The sequence below is a fragment of the Rhinolophus hipposideros genome, assembly GCF_964194185.1.
Source record: "Rhinolophus hipposideros genome assembly, chromosome: 8".
Taxonomy (NCBI): Eukaryota; Metazoa; Chordata; class Mammalia; order Chiroptera; family Rhinolophidae; genus Rhinolophus; species Rhinolophus hipposideros.
The window spans coordinates 1159131-1185623 of record NC_138054.1 but is presented as its reverse complement, the minus strand read 5'-3'; the positions used below and the strand labels follow the sequence as shown (position 1 = coordinate 1185623).

At 41.1% G+C, this 26493-nt stretch overlaps 3 protein-coding genes across 7 annotated transcripts in view; 1 reads left to right on the top strand and 2 right to left on the bottom strand.

Moving 5' to 3' along the window:
* Positions 1-23761, bottom strand: part of LOC308500943 (uncharacterized protein) — a gene marked incomplete at its 5' end in the record, with an annotated part of 35113 nt that extends 11352 nt beyond the window's left edge. Inside the window, 4 exons of the mRNA XM_081056441.1 lie at positions 13027-13317; positions 16180-16327; positions 17130-17229; positions 23677-23761. Coding sequence (XP_080912567.1) covers positions 13027-13317; positions 16180-16327; positions 17130-17229; positions 23677-23761 — 624 coding nt within the window. The remainder of the gene's footprint in view (positions 1-13026; positions 13318-16179; positions 16328-17129; positions 17230-23676) is intronic.
* Positions 12284-26493, top strand: part of EXOC2 (exocyst complex component 2) — a 254857-nt gene continuing 240647 nt past the window's right edge. Inside the window, exon 1 of one of the 5 annotated variants that reach the window (XM_081056234.1) lies at positions 12284-12433. The gene's annotated coding sequence lies outside the window, so the exon portion shown is untranslated. Of the gene's footprint in view, positions 12434-12745; positions 12870-13049; positions 13346-26493 lie in introns of those variants that run through there. The other 4 variants (XM_081056230.1, XM_081056236.1, XM_081056232.1 and 1 more) reach the window with 4 other exon arrangements.
* The window catches only part of LOC308500942 (small ribosomal subunit protein eS8-like), a gene marked incomplete at its 5' end in the record, with an annotated part of 35773 nt that continues 34326 nt past the window's right edge, over positions 25047-26493 (bottom strand). The window contains one exon of the mRNA XM_081056440.1: positions 25047-25801. Coding sequence (XP_080912566.1) covers positions 25063-25801 — 739 coding nt within the window. The 3' untranslated portion in view covers positions 25047-25062. The remainder of the gene's footprint in view (positions 25802-26493) is intronic.

Below are 26493 nucleotides of genomic sequence, written 5' to 3'. Positions count from 1 at the left end.
TAAAATGTAAAAAGGAAATCACACTATTCACAACCGTATCTTTTTTCCCCCTAGTAGTCAGACTCTTCTCATATCAGTCTTGTTATTTTAAATTATACCTTAAGAAAATAAATGTCAGCTGGGATATAGTCCCTTTGGAGGCGTGCCTTTGGTAGCTAAGTCTGAACAGATATGGGAAAAGCATGTTTCACTGTTTGTACAAAGTCTCAAAAAATTAAAATGACATATTTCTAATATTTCCCACTATCATTTCCACTTTGCCAGAGTTAAGAATGAATTTTAGCATGACTGATGATTTCTTCCCCAGATGTCAAAAGCAAAATTAAAATATCTTTTAAAATAAATGTACTTCACAGAAAAAACAAGAACAAAACCACCTCTTTTGACTTACCCTTTCCTGCATATGCAGAGAGCTGCCACTTCCTCTCAGATGTGTGACTCCAGAGTATATTTTCCAACTTGTGTATAGACATAAGTGACAGCTGAATTTAGAAATTAATTCCTAAAATTTCAAAACTATGCCTAATAAAAATGCAAAGTCTGGGCTGGAAGATTTATATAACAGAAGATGGGCCATTATCTGCAGAGCAAGTTGATGGTTGTCAAGTAGGTAGGCAAAAAAACAAAAAACACAGAAGTGTAAGTATGAAACATCTTCTCGTTTTTGCTTTCTCTTGAAACTTAATGCCTAGACAGAAAATTGGGGTATATGTATAATGTTGTATAACAGAATTATTGGATCTATGTATTGGTTTTCTACATCTGACATTCAACTGTAAACAACTGACAACTCACCTGATTTGGATTAGTTTATCCAAAGAATAAGGCAAAATAAACCAGATCCCTGATTTCTTTTTCTGAGAAAATAAGCTGGTTCTTCTGAACACTTTTTTTTTTTTTGTAATGAATTCAAAAAGAGGCGATATAACTAAGAGAACAAGGTACTTAACAGACCTCCAGTCCTAGGGATAGACTGTCTACTCACTTCAAGACTTGGAGAGAAGATGCATTGTGGCTAGGAAGCCCAAAACCTCCCAAACACAATTCTCCAGTTGCACAGGCCACAGATGATCTTAGGAGCTGTTGAAAGCAAAATACTAGTATACAATCTTCCTATGATGAGTAGGTCAGCCACAAAAGAGAAATGTGTAAATCAGAGACTTTTAAAAAAAAATTAGAATGCTGTTCCCAGCATTCTTTTTTACATAGAATTCTGCTGAAGACCTCAATTTACATTAAAGATGAAAGAGAAGTGGGGAAAATAAATATTTAAACTGTGATTGATGAGACAGGATGATGCAAGGTGGGTTAAAAAAGGGCTAAAACAAAATGGAATCTAAACATTCAAAAGTTCTCGAGCCCCCACAGCCGCTTCCCCTCCAGTTCCTCATACCCACCATCTGGAACGTGATTTCCAGTGGGACTGCACTCACTCACCCCACTGCAACCCTTCTCAGTAGTTGCTACCTCCAAATTTGGTTTTCAGTCTTTTCTTATTAGCATGCATGTGTGTGTGTGTGTGTGTGTGTGTGTGTTAGGCAGTGGTGGGCAGTGACCCATGGTGTCCACCGCTGGCCTGACCACAGCAAACCTTTGGACTGCGTGTCAGGTGAGGCTTGCCCAAAGACAAAGTGGGTGGTCCCTTGAGTAGGGGACATTTTCCTGCAGTTTTTTTTTTTTGAGGGGGCTGCCTTAATCTGCCACTGCCTTTAGCTTAAACAAGAGTTAAAGCTAAAATGACGTGTCACTGAAGGTACTTGTTAGTTATAAAAAATGAACTTCTGATATTCTCAGAACCATTTGTTCTGTTCAAAAATTAAAATAGAAAGAAGAGGGAGGAAGAGATGTAAAAAGAAAAGAAGTAGCCCTAGTCAGTCTATTGACTCAACTTTCTCCTCTGTCCACTTCCACTTAATTTTTTTCTTTTTAATTTTGGTTAGTTGGCTAATAGTTCTCACTTTCCTGCTGCCAGCCATTTCTGGTTTTGTAACAACGTTTTCTCTTCGCTATGAAAATGTGATTTTTAGGAAATAAAAAGCCACAGGATATAATAAACCTCTATGAATCTAAGACAAATTATGTATGAAAAGGGAACAAGAAGTTGATGTCTGTTGCTACCATCACTCACAGATTGAAATGCTTGCTTCAATCTTCTGGAATGTTCTGGTAGCCACCGCCTACTGATAACCCCTGGAGCACAGGTACTCCTTGGACTGGCCCTTAGGATCTCTGTGTGCATGTTTACAGTGACCTGAAAAGAACTTGGGGTATGTCAGTAACCAAAACTAAATGGAGATTTTAACAGCTCAGACTTCCACAGATTTTATACATTAAAGAAAGTTTTTGTCCCTAAGTGTTTCTCAGAAGTAGAAGACTATTAATTATAATTATTATTAGCAATAATACTTGTATTACAATTATTACAGATATGCTGAAAGGATAATAAGTCAGCACAAGTTCATATATCAGAATTGCTAAATTTTTTATATGTATTTAGTTATTTCATATTTAAATAAGCTGCTCCTCCTCTTGGAAGAGTAGCTCATTAAACTGCTTCTATAATATGAAATATTCTAATTTCCACTTTAAAAAATGTAAGGGCTCTAAAGTTTATAAAACTTGATTTGCTGTTTGTATTGATTTGAATGCTAAGACAATATAAAATCTCAATAGATGAAGTAGAAAGTTTTGATTCCATGACAGAACTACATGCATTCTGTAATTATATTTTATAAGGGAGGTCAGTATTCTAAATTAGTTATTTAGGTTCATTAAATGTCACAAAATGTACATTTCTGGTAATTTAAAACTATTTAACATGTAGTTATTAGATTTCTAGTTAGGATGGGCATATAGTATTAAGACACATTTGAATGATTTGCTATTGTCGTTTTTCAAAACTAGTAGTAATAATGTGTATTTGATTAATTATTTATCCTCATGTGAAGCTTACAGATGCCTATATTTCTATATTTCCAATAGAGATCATAATAATGTGAATGTGTACATATAATGTAAACTATAATACATATATTTTCTCCAATATGAATAACTTCATTAAATAAGTACATTAAAAAATCAAAGATTAATAGTCACTTACATTTTAAAGTAGTGAGTTTGTTCATGCTCTCATTGTAGAATGATTAGTTAGTTGTGTTAATAGCTTTATGTCTGGGATTATTTATGTCCCCAAATACTCTTACATAATTATGTTTTCTAATAAACCTAACCAATAGAAGAGTCCTTTATTCTGTTCCACTCAAAATTTGCTGATTTAAATATGTTAGTATAAGCTTGAAAAACAGGCAAGAAAGACAGCTTCTTCAAAGTTTTAGCTGGTATTTTCTTATTTGTTAAAGATTTTTCTCCCAACAGATTCTCTTAGGCATTAGAGTTGTATTAGCCCTAATTGTAAATATTTATCGCACCAGACCCAGACACAAAAAAGTTAAAAAATACAAAACACGATTTTTCATTATCCCCTTCACCTCCCGCGACCCCAAATATGGTTTTCTTATATTACTTTTGGAAAATAAATATTGCAATAATCATAATTATTATTATAATGTGTTTACCTTAATGGCAGGTTAGCTTAATTTATAGAAACCAAGAGAGGATGTGTAGAAAAAAGGAGTAATGCCTGGAGTGTAAGAGGCACTGTGTCATTATTTGTTGATGCTTGAATTGCTGCAATATATATGTACAGAGGATCTCTCTGAATTAGTAACTAGGCAACTAGTTTTGTGCAGAAAATAAACCTTTTGTGGAAGTGCTTTTTAGATTTGCACAGCCACTAGGATCAGTTAAACAGATTTCTTATAAAAATCATTTTTAAAAACTATTAACAGCTCTATTGAGGTATAACTCATATAGAAAAATTGCACATATTTAATGTATACAATTTGGTGAGTTTGGAACTTAGACGTCTCTGAATGAAAGAATTGCTGTGTTGTAAACCAAGAAAGAAAAGCAATGTGAAAATTCTGTAAATATAGAAGATGAAGTAAAAATGCAAAAAGCTCCCCTTTCTGTTTGATGTGGGAAGCCGACTCATCTATTCAGGAAGAACATTCTAAATTCTTTGAGAATTAATTTACCTTTCATTTCTCTTAAAACATGCCAAAACTCACTGGGGTGGGGGTGGGTAGGACAAGGACTGGTACAACAGTACATTGGGTTCCCCTTTTCAGCGTTACGACCAAGGCAAGTATGGCCTATAATTTCTGGTTAAAACAGATTTTCCTAAAGAATGAAAATGTCCTTCTAAGTGTTTTAACAAATGCATGCTTACAAACAGGAGGCCACTTAAAAGCAGTAACAATGATAACTAAACATATCTAAAACACAAAATGACATGAAAGGACTAACAACAGTCACTGAAACTTTCTTTCACAACTTGAAATCAGCAGAGTACGTAAATTTCTAGGATAAAATTGTAATTACATAGAGAGATTTTCACCATTTATTTTCAAATAAAACATTAGGAATTCTCACAAGTCTACAGTCCTAGAAAGCTATTGTTTATCAGAAAGAAAATACATGCATGTGCTAAAAGAAAATCTATCATTTATGTTTGTGCATTTGAACCTCTAGTCTATGTTAGTAGGATGAATATGTATCATGTTAAATATATGTAAAACATAATAAAATGCAAATCAACACAGACCCACACATCTAGGATCTGAAAAAGTGTGGCCAAGCTTAGAAGGAATTAGTTTATGGAAAAGTAGGAATTCAGTAAAAACACAAAAGTGAAAATGCAACTCAGGTATTTAACATTATATTGTTTTTCTCTTTATCACTTTAATTCACAGCTAACCTGCTATCATTCGTTTTCTTTCTTTCTTTCCTTTGCTTTTAATTAAAATTTATTGGGGTGAAAATGGTTAGTAAGATTACACAGGTTTCAAGTGTACAATTCTGTAACACATCATCTATATATCACACTGCGTGTTCAACTTGGCCAGGGACTAAGAAGCAAAGCAGTTAGTTCACAGGGCAGGGGCTGAGGAGTGTGAAAGTGATTCAAGACAGGAGCAAGCAGATATGGAAAAAGAAGAGAACCAAAATCTGCCTCAAAGTCAGAGAAAGCAACCAAGAAAAATTCTCAGTTTTAAAATGGTTTGCCATATAGGTAACAAATTCAAAGAACAAAGTATCTAGGAGAGAAAAAAAAAAATCCCTTTAATTGAATAGGAAGAAAAATTAGTACGATCCACTACTCCTGGCATATAGAGTTACTTGAGAAAACTCCAGTAACAGCATCCATACGTCTACTCCTACATAGATAGCACGCCAGATAAAGTTGCCCGAGAGAAGGCCTGCAATTCAGGCAAAAATTACTGTAGAATGCTTGTTTGTTGAAAAGTGTGGTCATGAGGTTTTAGAATTTAAAGTGAGTTTAGAGTTTCTCTCTCCTGAACACCTTCTTTTAAAAATGAGATAACTGGAACTCTCAAACCATCAGAGAATATATCTGATCAGGGTTGATATCAGGCAGGCCAGAATGTGGGCTTCTAAACACCTCAGTAATTAATCTAAACAGCAGATCCTCAGTGTAATTAATCTAAACAGCAGATCCTCAAATAATGTAGCTTTATATAACATCATTTCATTGTAATGTTGATGAAAAAAAGACAAAATGAATTCCTGGCCAAGGCCACTCTGTCTATTTGGGGTTTGCACGTTCCCCCCACGTCTGTGAGATTTTTCTCTGGGACTCTGGTTTCCTCCCACAACCCAAACCTGAACACATGAGGTGAACTGGCATGTCTGCACTGTCCCAGCCTGAGTGAGTGTAGATGTCTGTGAGTGACCCTGCAATAGAATGTGTCCTGTCCAGGGTGGGACCTGCACCTTGAGCTGCCGGGATGGGCTCTGGCCAACTGGCCCTATACTGGAATAAATGGGGTGGAAAACAATGATCTTACTTGTTTTTAGTAATCTTCAATGTATGTATATAGCTCACATTTATTTCAATGTTTAAAATTAGAAGTGTTTTGAGTCTTTATGTAGAAATTTGGTGATGGTTTTGTGACCAGATATATGTTATAGGAACTTAACTCTTGTTCATGTGAACTCCCCTATAGTAAGATTGATTTTGTTATACGTTGTTTTGCTTAAAGTCACAGCTTCTGAGAATGTATCGATGACATTAAGTGAGGACTTATTGTATCAATAGCTGTATCAATCCCTCAATCTTCCTATCAATCCATATTTAAACCAACTACACTCCAGTCAACTCTCAGGGATCATGGATAGTTTTGTCTTTTTATTTTTAGTATTTCACTGCTCAACCTCCACCAGAGGTGGAAAAATAAGTTCTTACTGAAATCACCTGGCTATGCTATATGGTTATCACTTTTGTTAGAAGCATTCAGTCAGAAACAACAAAAGTTCACAGTTTTGGATAAAGTGTGGATTGGAAATTTATCTTTGTTAACTTTTTGTGCATTTCTCATGCCTTCATACCGCAGAAAGTATAAAGAGGGCCCGGCCAGGCCCAGGCCACTAGCCAGCAGAAGAGCATCAGCAGCTGCTTGAAGATGTTATCATAGAAGGCAGGATGAGGCCTCAGCACTCATGGTCGGTAGCAGCAGGGCCGTGGGCACACTGAGGGGCGTCCTGCACTCAACGCTTCTGATCGCCTTTGGGAACTATATTCAATGCCTTCAAGGGAGCACAGCCGAATCAACAACTTAGGCGAAATCTACTGAAAAGAGGATGAGAAAACTACCTTTACGGAGTTTGAAATCTTTTACTGGGTTTATGGGAAACTAAAGTGTTAGTGGAGCAATGAAAGGATTCAGTTGAAAACTATGTCGTATGAGAACAGGAAATGAGATATGATAGCAGGCAGATAAATTGTATGCAAACCATTTCTAAAACTCCTGGAAGTGGGAAGCCTTCATAAAGGAGCATTCACCAGACTAAAATCCTATACAAAAGCCGAAAGGCCAGCAACAACACGTCTCTCAGCCCAAGTGAAACTGTAACTGGCGCTTCTGCTGCAAATGGGGTGACATTCCTTGAGAGCAGACATAACATGGCACGCCAGCCAGTCTGCTGTCCAAGCCCCAGTCTATAGGGGAACTTTCACATCAATGGAATAAACTTGGAATATGGTTCCCTTTTCTATGATTGAAGACACTAATGATAAAATGCAAATTGGCCTTGTTCCTACTGAAGTATATTAGACCTTCAAGTGGAACATTTTAAAAGAAGAAGCAAGTGCTCGCTTCGGCAGCACATATACTAAAAAGAAGAAGCAAAACAAACATTCCCCCCGCCCCCGAAAAAAAACCCAAACAAAAAAATTTTAACCACCGTTGCCTAGCAATTTAAAATAAATTAAAATGCCATCTTACATTCAGTTATACCTCCTTCATTTAGAAGGTAAAGAGGTCTAAATTCTCATTCGGAGGAAACCATGGAATTAGGTTGTCCTTTCCCTGTCTTCAGCAGCGGGGCAGGCCTGGAAGGGAAGGGAGATCCCCTGGTGGCCACCGTGAGTCATTTTCATGTTCTGACTAAATTCCCTCTCTCCAGGTTCCATCTCTCATATCTCTCTAACAGAGAGTGACTTTCCTCAATTTCTCTGTTCTCTTCCAGACCACCTACTGACAAGACCCACCACCAGGGACATCCCGATATAAACACAAGTGGTAAACACAGCTGCATCATGGTGCTGGGTGGCAGTGATAGCCATATGGTCGGAGTAACTGTTGAAACACCATATTCCTATATAGACCCAACTTTATTTATAGTTTTTTTAAAAATAAAATATGCAAATAGCAAGTAAGTAGAAAACCACAGAGCTCTGCTTCGCTGTAAAATCAACTGGAGACATTTGACTACACTCTGAGGACTTTGCATATACAGAGCTTTGAAGCTGATGTGGATGCTGAAGTCCACGTAAAGGCATTTGCTACGATCACACAATAGCAAGTTTACGGTAAAAACAACATGATGCACAAGGCTTCCTTAACCAGTAGGCCGAATCCAAGAACTACTAAAACAGAGTTGTAATTGTTACAAACTTAGAGGATTTTAAATTGTCCTTGTGATCTTAAACCTACAAGACTCCAATGAAGGATGACAAAATTGGGCAGTATTCGGTGAAACACCTCAGTCCTTCCTACATTATCGAGATTTACATATCAGATTTTACTCACATTTTTGTGCCCTTAAGTGATCATTAGGCATATTTTGAAATACATAACTGGAAACACAGATCCCCCACAACTCTGCCACTATCATAATGTATTACTATCATTATTTTTTTAGTTTTGCATTCAACACTTATTTGTTGAGAATCTACCACGTATGAGACATGGGTGAACAACACAAAGTCCCTTTCCTCAAGGGGCGCATATCCTAGTGGGAGCAGACCAAAAAAAAAAGTGAAGAAATAGATAATATATTTACAGGTTGTGGTTAGTGCTATTACTGGGTGGCTGGTGTATTTAATACCTGCTATATAAGGCTCTACAATGATGAGTAAGACAGGAAGCTGCCAGCAAGGGTCTTATAATCTGAGTTAACAGAAGACCAAACAATTATCAGTCTTTGGTAAAAACAATTGCTAAGGTATGGCAAATTATAGTTGTTTTGAGGATTAGAGTCTATACAAGGTATGGCCCATCACAAACTGATGCGTCATGGACTATGAAACACTTAGGTGTTCATTTAATGTTAAAAAAAATCTAAAGAACAGGAAACTGTGCCTGTCATAGTATTTCTTAAGACTAAAACCAAAGAAATTTAATGCTTCAAAGTTATTTTTTTCTAGGTCAAACTAAATCTCATGCAGAATTGAAAACACAAAGCTATAATATTTAATTGCCTCAAAAGCTACTGCTGCAATTTTATGTGTAATTACTTTATTGGCTGCTAGTTTCTGCATATACTGTGCCAACATTTGCTAGCTGGCTTTAGAATACAGACCAGAAGTTTAAGAAAAGAAAGAAAACACCACCAGTAATTTTCATATTTGCGAAAGATTCTCTTTCCTCTTTTGAGTGTTGTTGTTTCAGTGATACAGTAGTCGTCTTCTCCTCCTTCTCCTTCCTCTTCCTCTTCTTCTTCTTCCCCCTCCCCCTCTCCCTCTGCTTCTCCTTCTCTTTCTTTTTTTATTAAGGAAAGATCTGTGAGTCCTCAAGTGCCATTCATACCAGCTTATGGCAGGATCACCTAACTTGAGAAATGACCTGTCACTGAGACCTTAAGGGGAGACAAGAAAAGGGTTTAGTTTCACTGTGAAGCGGGGTACTACTGCCAGGGATACAGAAAACTTAATTTCCTTTCAACCTCTGCTGCCAGGTCTCTGACTCATGTTTCCTGTGTGTTTTAAAATGGATGATCCTGGGACAGTTGAGAAATTGCATGCTGGAGCAACACTTTGACATGTCTTCCGATGTAAAGGAGAAAAAAATAAGGTCATACTAAGTCCCAGGACTCAAAGCGTCTGTACGAAGTATCAACTTCTTTTTCTTGGGCTATATTTCTTTGATAGGTGTGCAAATTCAGCACATAAAAGATATTTGAGTAATAATAAGTATAGTTTGTTTTCAGTCTGTGATAATGACTATCTTGGCTGCACTCCTGCAGAAGCCATCCTTGAGACATGGTTTCAAGAACGAGTGTTTAACTTGGGAGGTGATACCAGGAAACACCAGGAGGAGAGTGGGGAAGCCAGGTGGGGAAAGGAAAGGAAGCCAATAAAAAATGTGCTATGAAGGCATTCCTGAAGATGCTGGAGCTGTGTGAAGGGCAGCTCTGGAATACACTGAATAACACGCATCTGAGCTACTCCAGGAGGGAGGCAGACTGGCTGGCTGAAGCCTGCATGTGGTCCCATGAACTGCCCAGTGCTTCCAGCTTGTCCTGGGTCCAGGAAGAAAGCCCAGAGGCACAAGTGGGCAGGCTTTCCCAGAAAGCAGACTTCAGAGAGCAGAGGGTACACCAGAGAAATGTGGGTTAGCTTTGATGGCCTCTGCTCCTTCCTTTGCATGCCATGTTGTGTTCAGTCTGTCCTGTCACTGACTCTTCACGATGATGTCCAGTCACCTCCACATCAGGGGTATTGATAAGCAGAGCTATGGGCCCTGCCACTGTAGGTTCTGAGGTCATGATGATTTCCATTATTTCCTCCCTGATCACCCATTCTAGATTCCCTCACCCTCAAATAGCACTTTTGCTGACCTGGGCTGCTTGACGAAGTGGCCCACAGCTTTGTCCCTGCATCCCTCATCCCAGACATGGATCTAGGCCCTGGTTGCCATTCCCTTGTCAGGCCAGAGTTGCTGCATTGCCCATTAACTGATATCACCAGGTATGAAAATCACCATGTCCAGTGCATGTCCTGAGTTCCAGAAATAATTTTCCCTGCCCTTATTTCCTCCTGATAATATGGGTCAGTTTTTTGTTGCCTGAGGAACACAAATAAAGAGAGGCCTTTAGATTTAGTGGAACTTTGCGTCCCCTGGCTCCTCCCCTGCTGGAGCCGGGACTCTGTGAGGGACACAGCATCACACAATGGTGTTAGATTGAAAATATGTAGTACATACCATAGCACAGCATCCCAATCTGCAAAATGCCCTCCTCAAGCTGGAGCCTCCACTGTGCCTTCAGAGGCCATTCGAATGCTCTATCAGGATGGCAGCTTCTGGGTGTGTGATGTGTGGCCCAATCAGTGATCTTGTGCTGTTGTCCCCTTTGTTGTACCTCTCTCACTCTTTAGGGGGTCCCTGATCCTAGGTGATATCCTGGGAAATTCCACAATGATAGATCAGACACTATGTGAGCAATTCAACAGTGATGCTTGCCAGGCCCTGCAGGTAGGGAAGATAAACCCAAACCCAGGATATGTATCTGGGTCTGAGAAAACCAATTTGCCACCAAGTGGCTGCCTGGTCTCTTCGAGGGAGGTACAATGCACATTGGCCACTGCAGCGGACGGGGGTGGTCGCACTGTCTAGATCACCTTGTTGACAGGAGTACGTGCAGCTCCATCCCTGCCACCACGGCTTCTCCATTCATAGGCCCATTCTAAAACACTGAGGTGATCCAGGACAGAGGCTGGTCAAATCATCCTGGGTACAGCGGCCCCCTGCTGCGGATGCTCTCTGGTGGGCATTCATGTGACACATACAGATTGTCCAAACACAAAATTTCTGTGAGGTGCACATGTCAATTCTTGGGGTAAGGGGGCAAGGCCCCACCATGCTCTGCCTCTGCTCATGGCTAAGCTCCTCTCCATTCAGCTGTAACCAGCCATGCCAACAGGTCTCCTACCTTTGGGAACTTCTAGACTGGAAGCAGACGATGATTCCTGCATTCCTGAAGCCTGCATGTGGTCCCATGAACTGCCCAGTGCTTCCAGCTTGTCCTGGGTCCAGGAAGAAAGCCCAGAGGCACAAGTGGGCAGGCTTTCCCAGAAAGCAGACTTCAGAGAGCAGAGCATATGGGCATACTCTGGGTCCCATATAGTCCAAATGGCAGGCCACCTCTCCCAAGAACTTTGCCCTCATGCTCAGCTCCACTCCACCGGCAGCAAGCACAGGTGCCAGCATGCTTCAGGTCAGCCAGTACCAACCAGTCTCACAGATAGTTGGGTAAATCCCTTCCACGCCTTGAAGGTGTATCTGAGCCCAATTGTTTGGGCCTCTCTTTATAATGTGGAGTGACTTTAGGGTGACCATGTATATCATCCAAACAGGGACACTTTTGACAGTAAAAGGGGCACTCTTTATTATTAATCCAGGATACCAGAAAAGACTCCATTATCTCACTGGGGTCACCCTCATGAACGGCCACTTTTTCCAGTTTAAGTGGCCAGTTCCAGACAACTAGAAAAATCCCTCTAAAAACCCCATCATGTGAGCTTCAACTCCATTGTCCTCCATTATGCCATTTCTTTGCATAGACTCTCAACTCCTTTGCTCCCTGCTCCTTATGCCTTGTAAAACTCCAACCTTGGTTACACTAATTTTCAACTACCTACCTACACCACAACAGCCAAAAATGGACAAGCATGATGAGTGGCTCTATTTTAAACTTAGGACAGCATATCCCAAGAACGCCTGGAAATCTTAACCGCATTTTCTTAGTAATATGCTTCACAATATTCAATACTAAGATTTCACTGTTTCTCCTCAAACCTCCTTGTCCCTCATCCTTCCTATTCACGGATGACCTTGCTGCTTCTTTTGCTGACAAAACATAAGCAACGCGCAGTGTTTTCTCATCTTCGTCACCACCTTTTGCCATCCCCGCCACGGCCACGGCAATTTCCTGCAGACTGCTGCAGTCGGCGTGACATTTCTTTTCCTCTGGCCCCGGTCCGGTTTGCCCTCCGCCCAGCGACGTCCTGGAAGGAAGTGACTGCCGTGGGGTGTGTCCCGCGCACCCGCACAGCGCCGAGGCCGTACAGGTAGGTGCTCGCTGAGCGTGCAGAATTTAAACCCTCAGCCCGCGGGGTTTCCAGGCTGCAGCCTGGCGTTCTCCCCCGTGACTCGCATGGCCCTGCGGCTTTTGGGCGTCACTCGGCCTCCCCGGGCCTCGGGTGGGGGGGTGCTCGGCGTCGCGAGCCAGCGCAGAGCCCGGCACAGACGCCCGAGGGGCCTCGCCCGCCTCCCGGACGGCGTCGGAGGCTGCGCGGAAGGACCCAGCGCGGCGCAGCCCGCCCCGCCCCGCCCCCGCCGGCGGCGCATCGGGAACTCGGCGCTCCACTGCTCGGCGCATCGACGCCGTCGGCGCTCCGCGCGGGCGGAAGTGGCGGGCCGCGGCGGGGGCGCTGCCGCCGGAGCTGTGGGCGAGAGCGGCCGGAGCCCTCCGGGGGCGCGCCGAGGGGCGGCAGGCCGCTGCAGGTACGTGGGCCGGGAGGCCCCGGCGGGGGCCCGGCCGGGAGGCGCGCCTCGCTCCGGGGGCGGCGGCAGTGCGCTCCGCCGGCGCGCGCTCGGCCCTGGCCCCGCTCCCCGCCCCCCGCCCCCCGCGCCTCCGGGACGCCGGCCCCGCTCGCCTCACCTGCTGCCTCGCGCGCCTGCGTCGTGGTCGCGCGGTGAGGTCTGCGAGGGCGTGCGCAGGGCGAGCGTGGGGCCCGTGCCGCTCGGGTGTGCGTCGGCGTAGAGCGGGGCCGAGCGCCGCCCGGGTGTCCGTCGCTGCTGGGCGCGGGTGACGTGTGCCGGCTGGCCGGCGGGCGCGTTGTAGTGTGCCGGTTTTCCAGAAGGGCAGCGGGCTCAGACCGGCGCGGGAGCCAGCCTGCAGTCTAGCTACGCAGAGCCTGCGCCCCCAGGCCCCGTGCGCTCTCCGTGAAGCCTGTGAAGCTTAACTGGGTATCGCAACAGTTAGTAAATAGACACTTCTTTAACTCCAATAAACAGTTCTTGAAAGAGCTGGTCTTAAAATGGAAATAAGCTATTTTTAATTGTTAAAGGTTAATCATACTAATGAGTATGAAGACAACATTTTCATTGTTTTTATGAATCCGACTAAGCCTACAAGGAAAACTTTAAAAAATACTTTAAAAATCAGCCACACCTTAATTCAATCATTTGGGTGCACTCTATTGAAATGCTAGTGCTCACTGAGGTGAACGTGGATCCGTGTCCTAACGTGAGCATAGTCTGGCCACGCTCTGTGTAAATGACTAATGGCAAAGGAACTGAAACCCAAAAGCTTCCCAGGGATTATCTGTATGCTAAAAGTTGACTCAAAGGGTGGTAATAGAAAGAGGATGATGTGTGTTTAGTACTTAAATGTTCTCTTCTACTTAAGTAGAAACTTACTAATTTTAAGCAGAGAAGCAGGATCCTCCAGTGTAACTTGGAACAACTATTGGAAGTTTCAGAAAATAATTTTTTTCTTTGTCAAGCATTTAATTTCCTGTACTGAATATCATTTTGAACTATTAATATCACCTCTCAAAAAGATGATTATTAACCTGCTAAGTTAAATTTTCATTCCATAGACATTTGAGAACCTGTTATATATGAATCTTATGGGAAGTGAAATTGGTACTCAAAAAATTTTGCAAAGGCAGCTTCCTAATAAAGGACCGTGGACAATTTCTAGTGTCATCCAGTAGCAGAATTAGGCCATATAGGAAATGCTAGTTACACAGTTAATCTCTCAGTTACTCGTGCTTTTTCACCCATTCATTAGCTTCTATCCTGGATTCCTGGTACAGCATCTAGCACATAGAGGAGCTTAAATGTTTATTGAATGGATGAGTTATAGGCCAGTGTTGAGTAGAGAGGATTTTGCAATTAACTGGAAAGGGAAATAACATTGATCACTCTGCTAAGCAGTATGATAAAAGTGTTGCTTTTTCTCAGACTCTGGGGAATGTGCCATGGATCCGCTGGAGTGCCTGGTGAAATCCACTGGTGGTAGTGTTCAGTTATAATCACGTGATTCAGTGTATGTTTATGTTAATTTAAAAGAATTATTGATAAAAACACATAAAATTAAAGTAATTGTAGAGAACGGATGAATCTTTAAGCGGTGGACATACTCATATGGCATCCTTGGACCTCAGTTTGAAAATTAGTCAAAAGGTATTTTGGCTTAGTAGTCAAAACAATTTACTAGTCCATGCACTACCACCCACCTGCTTTGTAGCCTGGGCTGAGTTACTTAGCCTCTTGGGCTTCAGTTTTCTTTTCCCTGTAGTCAGAGAATACATAAAACTAGATTATTTCTAAGAGTTCTTCCTGCTTTGGAAATTTCCAACTCAGTGAATCCTATAACCACTTAGCACTTGTCTTATCCTTGTTTTAGGTGCTTTAACTAGGACTGGTATTTACATGTCTGTCAAAAGACTAAGCTCTTGCTGGACAGAGTTTAGTCTCAGTCATTTTTGTATCTCCCAATTTTAGCATATAGCCTGACACACACATTAGAAATAAAATAATGTTAGCCTACATTCAGAAGGGGCATTTTTGCCTTCTCAAAGAATGGCTAAGAACTAAACTATAGTACTGAGTTTAAGTACAGCAGGAATTCAGAGAAGGGAAGCATGTATTGGGGTGGAGTAATTGGGAGGCTTCATTGAAGTCAGCCTGTGATGCTGCCCTTCAGAGGGAAGGCAGGTGAACATCTGGGCAGCACACCAGGAACAAAGGCTCACTGCCTGTAAATGAGAGCATATTGGCTTATGGGGTGCCTTGAAGGGCAGGCACAGTAATTTGAAACCGATTTATTACCCCCGCCCCCCTTTTTTCCTGGAAAATTGTATTAGGTTTGCTAAAAATCTTCATGAACATTCTTTAACTTTTTGCTGGCGTGGGCCATACAGTTTGCTTTATTTATGGTTTTGGTTTCAGTAATTCCTCCTACTTACTATTTCCCACTTACAGTGGGAAGATGCCAAGAATGGAAAGAACAGAGGGCATCAGGACTTAGGAAAACTGGGTTTTCCTTCATCAGAAAGTAAACTGTCCCAAGGTAGAGTCAAGCAGGCCCCTGGAATCTTACCTGGCACTGAGTTAGCCTTGGTCATCACTGTGCCAGCCCTGCATGCTTCTGCCTCTGCTGCTTGCCAGCTTTGCTGTGTTGGCAGGTTTGGCCCTTAGTTTCATCTGTAAGCTTTGATGAATTTTTTTAAGGCCTTTTCCACTTACAAAGTTCTGTGATTTTGGAGGGTATATGATTTTAACTTTCATTATATTATAGTTTTACTGAAAGGCACAACAAGACAAGAAACAAGAAAAGAAACAAGAAAGCCAGGAATATTTGGTTTTAGTTTAATTTTAATGAAAGCCCCATGTGATTGACATGATTTGTGTCTGGATAAATTGGGGTCTCAGCAAGAATCAGAATTCATGCCAGATTGTTCAAATAAAGAGATTTTAATAAAGGGACTACTTGCAGAGGTGTGGGCAGTATGAGGGAACAAACAAGGGGTAGTGAAGCCCGAAGAGAAACTAACAACAACTGGAAGGGACAAAAGGAGAACCTAGAGTCTGCTGAGAGCTGTAGCCCCAGACTGCACTAAGGCCATTGCCTGAGATGGGTACTTGGTGGTGGGGGAGGAGGACTGACATGCCCCAATCTGAAACTGTTCCTCTTCTGAAACCCAAAATTCAAACCTACCACCACTCTGTGCTTAGTCTTTCATCTTTCTAAGCCTCACTCAGTTACCTCAGTTATTCCTGATCTTTGGTCACTCTTTCATACCAGCATGCTCAGTTGTACCATCATCTTTCTGTAGCCTTTTGCGCACAGATTCTCAGCCCTGGACCATCTCAGTTCTTTACCTTCTTTAGTGTTTGAACTGAGTTGCTGACACCAGCTGGGGGAAATCCTAGCATCTAGTTGTATACACCTGTAAATTCATGGTCACCAATTTCCACTGGTCATCAAAGAATTTCCTAGAGTTTTCCTTGTCAGCACTTGATTATGTTCTTTGTAGAATCTATTTGAGGTATTTTCTACTCTTTTCAAACCCCTCATACTTTCACCTAATCTATACTCTTGCTACCAGCATTGGGGTTCTTGAGTTTTCCAGGATAGAAATCGAGAGGAAAACCCAGAAAAATTTCCAGATCTTAAGCTTATGATTGAGCACAAGGTAGGCAGCACAGAGGAAAGGAGGGTCCTCCGAGCTGACTTGTGGGCTGACTCTGCTTGGCTGCTTTTGTAAGCTTTGGACCAAGGGGGCTTGCCCCAAAGTGGCAGGCTTTCTTTACTGGTACAGTTGCCTGGTAACCATGTTCTGAGGCTGTGCTGTGGTGCAAGATGGTGGACTGGTCATTGTCGTCATCCCAGGAAGGTCATATAGCAGTAAAACTTGGATCAGCTAAGCATGGTGAATAACAATTTCACTGCTGTATGGAAGTAAACAGAAGGGAAATCATAGCCAGTTATGTCTGCCTTTTTGTGTAAGGGGTGATGGGGTGATGGCACTTTTGTGGTCAGCTTATCCTGCCTTCCTCCTGGCCATCTGATAGTGCTTCGCCTGAGCACAAGTTCCTATGCTGTGGCACTCATAGATAATCTTGCCACCCACTTCAGAACAAATACAGTTATGAGAGAAGAAGCCCATGCTCTTTTTTTTCGAAAAAGCTTTTCTTCTTCCCTAGTTACACTGAAAGAGGTTATATTTGCACCAAGACAGATCTCTGTACCTGGCCTCTGTATCCCATCCACTCCTGCCTTTGGGAGCATTCATTCCAATCAGTTGTTCATCTCTTGCCAAAGGCTCCTTCCTGTCAGCCTTTAGGCATGCTTAGACACAGACAACAGTAAAGCAAAAACAGAAAAACATCAATAATAAAAAAATGGCATCCTCTGATTTCACATTCCTCTGTAAAATTCCTCCCTCTTCCCTTCCCACCCAAATTTCTTAAATAGTTCTTTATACTCAACTTTTCACTCATCCCATTGCTGTTTAGTTTTGGTACTCATCACACTACTGAAGACCAAGGTCATCCGTGACCTCTGTTACAAAATCTTGTTCCTATAATTTTCCCAGCATAGTGCCTGAGAAATTGCAAATGCTTAATAAGTATGGTAGTACTTCGGTTTTCAAACGTCTCTGTTGATGAACATTTCGGTTTATGAACGCTGTAAAGCCGAAAGTGAATGCTTCAGTTTTCGAACACGCCTCGGAAGTGGAACATGTCCTGTGGCTTCCGCTGAGTGCAAGATCCTGAGGCCTAGCTGTTGGCTGTTTTCAAACGTTTCAGAACTTGAATGGTCTTCCAGTCTTCTGGAATGGATTACGTTGGAAAACCAAGGTACCATTGTATTTGCTTTGACTGAACAATCTGAAGGTACTTCTTTGTCCCGAATCCTAGTTTATCTTTATTGCTTTGTTTTACTGAAGGATAGGAATCCAACACTGTCATCTGTTGAGGTGCTGGTGAGCAATTTCTATACATATCCCCAATCTTCTTGATGGACTAAACAAAGGTGGAAACCAATTTTATTTGATAATGACTTCTTCAGCATTGTTCAGGTTATCTATCTTTCTGGGAAAGCAAAAGAAAACAAAACACCTGGACATATTTTTTTTTCCTGAAAAACTATGTTTCAAAAAATTATGTTTTGTCCATCCAATGTAGATCTAATAAAGGGGACATGATGGGGCATAGGAACAATTGGCAATATATTGATGAGTGAATAGTGTTATGCTTTTACATGAAACCTCTCTCCTTCCTTCCATTAAGTAGTGTATCTTCTTTGATTTTTTTTTCTTCTTTTTAGCAGGGTGGTGGTAGAGGGGGAATGGATTTGCACTGGCCTGTTTCATTTTTGATACATCATCAGTGCCAGTGTAATGAGTTAGAGCACCCAGCCATCTTTAGACTTACAGCTTTTCGCTGTGACATGTAGTGAAGATAATTGCCCTCTAGGAAGAGACTTAGCCTGCTAAGGCAGAAGATTTTATGGTTCCTGGGAAATAAAACAGACTTTTAACTAACGTTTCTAATTAAGATGGAATCCAGTGCTTATTGTAAGAGACTAGATGGGTAATCAAGTATTTATGTAACATATCAATTATGTGCGAGCTCTGGAGAGCCAATTGGACTGAAGAGTTCATCACCCTGTCTCTAAGATTTGTCCCACCCTGTGCTGTTAGATGGTAAAATGTGTGGCAGAGCTGATATAACGACCTTGACCCTGTTCAGGAATAGTTGAGTCTGAGTTTATTGAAAACTGAAGGAAGTGAATTACCATTCTTTAAGACCGGTTTCCCAATATCTCTGGGCGATCCCTCGGGCCTGACCCAGCGCAGCCCCAATGGGCACATGTATCCTGGAATAGGTTCAACATGATTCAAGGAAGACGTCGTGAATTCTGTAGTTTGGATATGTTCCTGGGTGGCCCTAAGAGTCTAGTTGAGTATAATTTTTTGTTGAAACTCACTAGGCAGTGCTGCAACCAGATTTTTCTGGGGTCTTTGGATCCAAGATGGCTCTCGACTGGGTAAGTCTACTTGGTGCTTGTCAAACATTAATGTGCACACAAATGGCTCAGATGTAGATGTTCAGTGGGGCTGGGCTGGGGCCTTGAGAGTCCCTCTTTCTGATTTGCTCTCCCGTGATGCAAGTTGGAGTAGCACGGGGAGGAGTGAGGTTTGGGAGGCTTTAAATTATTATTTTTGGGGTGTTTTTTTGAGGAAAACTTTTACTTTTCTATGGCCTGATCTAAGAAAATAGTGCTTTAACACCAGGAGACTTTTCTTGGCCTATTTGGTGAAGGTTCTCCAAGTCTTCAGTGAGTCAGAACTTCTGTATTTCCAGCTCCTGGCCTTATCTCTTTAGCTGAGCTGAGCCTCTCTCTGGGGACCTGGTGGTGTAAGACACCTGCTCACTCTGTTCAGATTTCTTGTCTGCTATTTAAATGAGCAAAATTCTTTTTTATTAAATAGTAAAAGCATTTGGGTTAATCATTCTAAAGCTACTTTTGTAGTTAAGTTTTCTGTTTTTTTTTCTCTTAATATTAATGCTCCTAGTTATTTTTTGTCTGAATTTTTAGTCTGAAGTTATGTAAAAAAAATTGTTTGCTGTCTTTTTTTCTACCCATAAATATTTTGGCAAATTAAAGATTGTGCCACAATGAAATATGGACTAATTATAAAATTAAAATGTTCTGATCTCTTTTGAAGAAACGCTTTAAATTCATCCGGTGTGCTTCCTTAAAGAAAAAGAGGCAAACAGGTTAAAACCAATATAATACAAATTTACAAGAAAATGCATTTATTTAACTATGTATTATAATTTATAAGAAAATGTGGCCTTCGTCTTTATTTTAATGAAATGCTTTTATAATGGTAATTTTTTTTTTTTTTTTGGACCTGTGATGGATAGGAGGTTAATTGATGTTAACTGGACTCTTTGTTAATCCTTCATCAACTACTCTATTGGTACGTGGAGTATAGGTCAAGGCTACAAAGGCCAAGGCCAGATTGTTTTCTCAGGGAGGTTTTTCCCTTTCTCCAACCACACGTCTTCTCCCCACTCCCACTCTGTCCCTGCCCCTTTTCTCTTTCTCCCAGCCCCCTCCCCCAGCCCTTCGTCCTCCTCCTTCCTCTCTGCACTGCCGAGTGACAGCTTGTAGATGTTGCGTGCGAGGAGTTCAGCTGGCGCTGTGTGGTCTGAGTGTGTGGTCTCCATTCAGCCCAGAGGCTGCTAACAGGGTGGATGAGAGAGAGCAAGACTGTTTACTTTAATTTATTTCGGATGCCGGAATTGTGCCCAGAGTTTCTCCTAAGCCTGATTCTGTAGCTAGCAGCGTCAATCCCTCACAGCTGTGGTGCAGTCTCCGCTCTGCGCCCAGGCTGTCCCAGCAGGCACTTTACAAAGCATCTGCCTGTTTAAATCCCCCTCGGCTCAGAAATGTTAATGACACTGCTGAGTGCTGTGATTATTTTGCTTTCACTATGTCAAGATATATGGCCTTGAAGAAGTTTCTTTTGAGGTAGATCTAGAGCAGTAAATCAGAAATTTTAAGATAAGTGACAAAGTTGATGTATTTTTAGAACTTGGGAACGCTATTACACAAAATTTAGGTCAAATTAATCCAAGTCTGCTCATGTAAAAGAATCTGGGAGTTACATGACGTACTGTCATGTTTAACAGCTTTAATAAAATTAACCCATTTTAACTGACAGCTGATTCTGTGACCTTTTTTAGACTACATTGATTTTGGCAGTCCTGTTTAGTGCAATTACTGTATTTGTCAGCAGTGATAATTGGCTAATTTCATCATAAAGATCTGACAAATTGAGGCAAATGAAACTGTTTTTATGCAATAATACCAATTTAGAGCAATATGTTTTTCGAATTATTCCTCTATAAATGGCTTAGCAGTAGTTTTGTGATTTTGTTCCTCCGTCATTCCTGAGCATTTGTGTTGAGATGGTCAAGTATTTTGTTATAAGTAACTTAAAAGTAAACATGTATAGACTCAATATCAATTAGGAGTTTTCATTGTTTAGCTTCTTCCTTTCCGGCTCCCTGCAGTCCTGCTGGAATGGAGTTGCTGTGATTGATGCATCGTTCAGGACTGGACTAGAATGTCTAGGCCACTGACATTTTCCAGCAGGGTTAATGTATTGAGCTTCTTGTTGCTCTACTGCTTTTCCTAGTACATTTAACCTTGAGTTTCAGTGCAGTCCTGTGTGCTAAAATGGGAATATGTTGTGAGAAAGGCATCATTAGGCAATTTTGTCATTGTGCGAAAATCATAGCGTGCATTTACACACACCTTACAAGGGGCAGCCCACTGCACACCAGGGCTGTGTGGTGCAGCCTGTTGCTCCTGGGCTACAAGTCTGTACAGCACGCTTCTGTACTGAATACTGAATTGTAACACAATGGTAACAAAGAAAGAGTTCAGTGAAAGTCTGGTATAAAAGATAGATAATGACACACCTGTATAAGGGCATTTACCATGAATGGAGCTTACAGGACTGGAAGTTGCTCTGGATGAGTCAGTGAGTGAATGGGGAGTGGATGTGAAGGCTTAGGACTTCCTGCACATTGCTGTAGGCTTTATAAACACTGTACACTTAGGCTGCACTACATTTATAAAACAACATGAGACTAAGTCAAGCACAAGAGAAAAGGATGCAGTCAAGACACGAGACACAGTTAAACAGACGTATGAGACTGCTGCAGGCTAAACGTGGCGTATTGTTTTTCAGCAAACTTTTTTTAATAAGTAGAAAGAGTACAGTCTAAAACAATGATAGAAAGTATAGTATAGTAAACACATAAATAACAAAGTCGTTTATTATCATTACCCAGTACTGTACATAATTGTATGTGCTGTACTTTTATATGACTGACAATGCAGTAGGTCTGTTTACACCAGCATCACCACAAACACCTGAGTAATGCACTGCTCCATGATGTTATGACAGCTACATCACTAGGCGATAGGAAATTTTCACAATCTTGTGGTACCACCATCATATATGTGGTACGCTGTTGACTGAAATGTCATTGTGATGCGCATGACTGTAAATGAAGTCAGTTTCCATTACTGAGTGTGTAAAGCCTTCCTCTACTCCCTCTCACCTTTTCAGTCCTGGCCATGGTTTTCCTTAGTCTCATGTGATCTTAATCAGAAAGCTTTAGGAATTTAATAGTGTCAAATGCATTTTTTAAAAAATGCTATCATCCTGTATTACCTCTTGTCCAGTTTTCTTTTTGTTTTATGTTTGTGGTGATAATAATAATCTAATGCTCCCAATAATTCTGAAGCAAAGTTAGTATATTTACAAAGTTGTGCAACCATCACCACTAATTCTGAAACGTTTTTATCACTCCAAAGGGGAACTCTGAACCCACTATCAATCCTTTCCCATTTCCCTTCTCTAGCTGCCACTAACTTATTCTCTGTCTCTATGGGCTTACCTATTTTGAACTTTCATATAAATGGAATCATATAATATGTAATCTTTTGTGTCAATTATGGCAAAATATGTAGCAGTCATTACTCTTTATGTCTTCTAAATTACCCTGTTTTTACCTAGGAAGTGAGTTTTGTGTGTGTATATATATATATATATATATATGTATATATCGATATATATATGTATTATCTATTTATATATATATTGATAAATTACGGTTATAGTCAAGTCCGTTAGTTACCCAGCCTTTGCTGGGGTGATCAGTCAGGCAAGAACATATACACCCATCTGTCTTGAATTTCAACAGTGTCATTGCTAACTTGTTTGAAATTTGATCTAGAACTCTAATTCTGATTGAACCAAATCCCTCCATTTCTACCTCTTTTATTGGGCTAAATCCTCCAGGTGAACAGGGAAAAGAGCAGTGTTTTATACCAGGTAAATAAAGTGGGAATTACCCTCAAGAACATTTGATTTTCTTGTAAAAGTAGAGAAACGTTTTCTGTAGAGCCACAGGACCTCGGCAGCATTTTAAAAATAACACTTCCAAATGCATCTTTGTTGAACCACAAGTTCATTTTTAAAGGAAAAAAATTACAATCTTTTTTGGCCTTTCCGTTTTTTTAGAACTGAAAAACTGGAATCTTTTTATATGTGAATTATATGTGTACTGCCCCTCCCTTTTTGATATGGGGTGTTTTAAAATTGAAAAACCAAACTTAAAACAGTCTTGGCTTGTTTTTTATAGAAATAAAGGGTGGTTGAAAAGTATTTTTCTAATGCCAAGATTTATGAGGGGTAAAACTCATTTTGGTTTAAACATTGAATATTTTTTTGGTAAAAGGGATACAATACTAAAGATCTGACCCTACACATTAGAATTTCTGATTTTCAGGTAATTTATAGTGGAAGTCGTAATAGAATATTAAGCTTTTCACTTCTTGGATCTTACAGGTACAGGCCATATTTGAGCGTGACCTGCTGTCACCCTTCGAAGAGTTGTTGTTATGCTCAGGTCTTTGTGGTTAATCTGATTCATCTCTAATTCTTTTCTGTGGCGTGAACAAATAACCTGCCTTTATAGTTAGCACTTATGTATTGAGTGTTAAGAGGAGCTGTCGGTTGATTGAGTAAGCTTTGAGAATGTTGTTAGAGGACTCTCAGCTTCGGTGGTAGTTTTTAGTAATTACTATTGTGGCACAGATATATGGGTTTAAGAAATAGGGCATGGGACACAGTGCAGAATCAAGGGACAGTGTCTATCTTGCAGTAGGACAGATTAAGTGGACATCCCTCTCAAAACCAACATCTTAGTCGTTTCTCACAGCTGGAATTCCACATGGCCTGAGGTCTGCTGCTGTTGTCGAAGAGCCAAAAGAAGAGAGTTGCCATTGAGCCCATGTGTTCCAAGACCTGTTCAGCCCAGCTCCCATTTTACCATTTATCCGTAGAGCTTTGTCCTGGCACTGGGGTAGGTGCTGTGGAGTACAGAAAAGAGTATGATACAGTCCTAGCCAAGACCATTGAGTTCTTTATTAGAACTTTGCTACAGTAATTCTTTTTGTAAACATGGAGATATTAACTGTGGTAATTCTTTTCCTAAGAGGATCCATTTGCAGGAGAAATGAGCAGGCCCAGAACTGCCAAGAAGAAACATTATGTGATCAGTGTACCTGAGGAAGCTGTGTACTGCCTTGGGTATCCATTCATAGGGCTGCCCCATATTGTGCTCTGGGCTTGGCTTTCTTGTGCAGTTGACATCTCTAAGAAATTTATATACATGCTCACTGTCACAGAGAAAGCAATATAAAAATGTATTTAAAAACATGATTTCCCTGACCTCTCTACCTTCTCCGGTCTCATTCTCCCAACAACATTAACTTGTGGTGTCTATCCTTCTCAGCCTTTCTCCATATTCATACAGGCATATATATTTTTACAAAGGTAGCTTCCTTCCTTCCTTTTTTCCTTCCTTCCTTCCTTCCTTCCTTCTTTCCTTCCTTCCTTCCTTCCTTCCTTCCTTCCTTCCTTCCTTCCTTCCTTCCTTCCTTCCTTCCTTCCTTCCTTCCTTCCTTTAGAGCATTGGTTGGATCTTTATTCTAATACATCAGCTGTAACAAGTGATTTTTGAGACAATATAGAAAATTGAACTTGGGCTGGATACAAAGTCCATTGTAGAGATACAGACTGAAGTATTTATGGATGAAATGACATGTTGGATTTGCTTTAAAGTACCACGTCAAGAACAACATAAAGGTATGTGGAGAGGAAGAGGCAGTTGAAACGAGACAGTGTTGAAGCTGGGTAATGGCAACATGGAGGTTCATTATGCTAATCTCTCTTCTTTTATGCATATTGAAAATTTCCATAATAAAGTAAAAAAGTCACTTGGAGAATCAGAACAGCATAAAGCTAAGGCCTGGTTTTGAATCCAACTCTGCCACTAGCTGTGATTTTGGATGAGCTGTTTAATAAAACTATTGATAAAACCATTTAGCATTTTAGAATACTTGCTTCCAGGTACCTTTTCTGTACATTTTAAAATCATAAAGGCTATAAAATTTACATAATAATATATGTTTAAAACATCAATTGCATTATCTATATTAATTTATTTTATTTTGTTTTATTTTTATTTTTGGACACAGAACACGAAAAACCTTTATTACCTGGACTTAGCTAGGAGGGATGATTTATTTGCCTTTCCGGGCCTTGATTTTCCTCAGATAGAACTCCAGCTCCTTACCCTCTAGCACATAGCCATCTGCTCGGCCACACTGGCCTGGTTTTGAAGCGATGCATGCAAGAAGCTTGCCCTGCTGGAACTGCTCCTCTAGAAGACTGCTGATTTTGGCATTCTTTTTCCTTTCATCATATTTCTTCTGAATTTTCTTTGATCGCTTTTTGTTTAAAATCTCTTCCTCCTCGTGAGTCAGCTTGGCCCCTTTCTTGCGGCCCAGGGGCAGTGTGTAGTGGGACTCGTACCACTGTCGATAGGGTGTGCTGTCGATGAGCACAATGCAGTTCTTCACTAGGGTCTTGGTGTGGACCAGTTCGTTGTTGGAGGCATTGTAGACCACATCAATAATCCTCGTTTTGCACGTACAACACTCTGAGCCCCAGCAGAAGTTCCCCACATCCAGCCTCAATGCGCAGTACTTCTTGTTACCTCCACGCACACTGACTGTGTGTATGCGGCGGGGACCAATCTTAGTGTTGGCGGCAAGGCGTCCCAGCTCATATTTTCTTATGGTAGGCCTTCCTCTTGCCCCGGTCTTGCGGCGCTTGTGCCAGTTGTCCCGAGATGCCCATGGTTCAGTGCCGACTGGAAAGAGCTCTATATTAATTTTTTTAAAAAATATATGTTTTATTTGCGCAAGCTGAAAATGCTCATGTAAATGATTAGTCAGAGCTTGGATTTCTCCTGGATCCCTGCAGGAAGCAAGAGTCTGTCACTGATCCTTGCCAGATTTGAGGGTCTTTTCTAGGCATTGGATGTGTTTTTGAAGAAGCTGATACTTGCTAAGCAGTACCCAGCTGAGGTGGTAGATAGACCTGCTTCCCACACCTGGGCCTGCAAGCTGTCCTTGGCCCCAGGCCAGCAGTGATGACAGTGCTAGCCTGGCATTGCTGTTGGAGGGTTGCAAGCAGGGTCCGAGTTCTAGACCATGGCCACCTTTTATTAGAAGCTTCCTGTGCTTGAGCAGTGTCAGCTGGATAGATTTTACCTTTCTTCACAGTAGGCTTTTGTCTGGGAAAGTTCATTTGAAAGGCAGGCTGCAGTTTTTCCTAATATTTGGTCAGATGACTGTCCCAAGGAAGCCTTGTATAATATGTTATATAAAGTATATATAATGATTTTAATACATATAGAAAAATTTTCTGGAAGTATTCTAAAATTTTAAATGGTTAGCTAAATATACGAGGTCAGACAATTAAGTTTGTGAACTCATCCTAGAAAAAAATGCTACATATCTCATTGCTGAATATCACTACTTGGGAAGCTATGCACTGACGCCAGTGCCTAATCCACCCTTCAAAGCAATTTTGGAACTCTTTTTCTGGAATGGCCATCAGAGCTGTCATCGTATTGCCCTTGATGTCCTGGATGTCATAAAAATGTC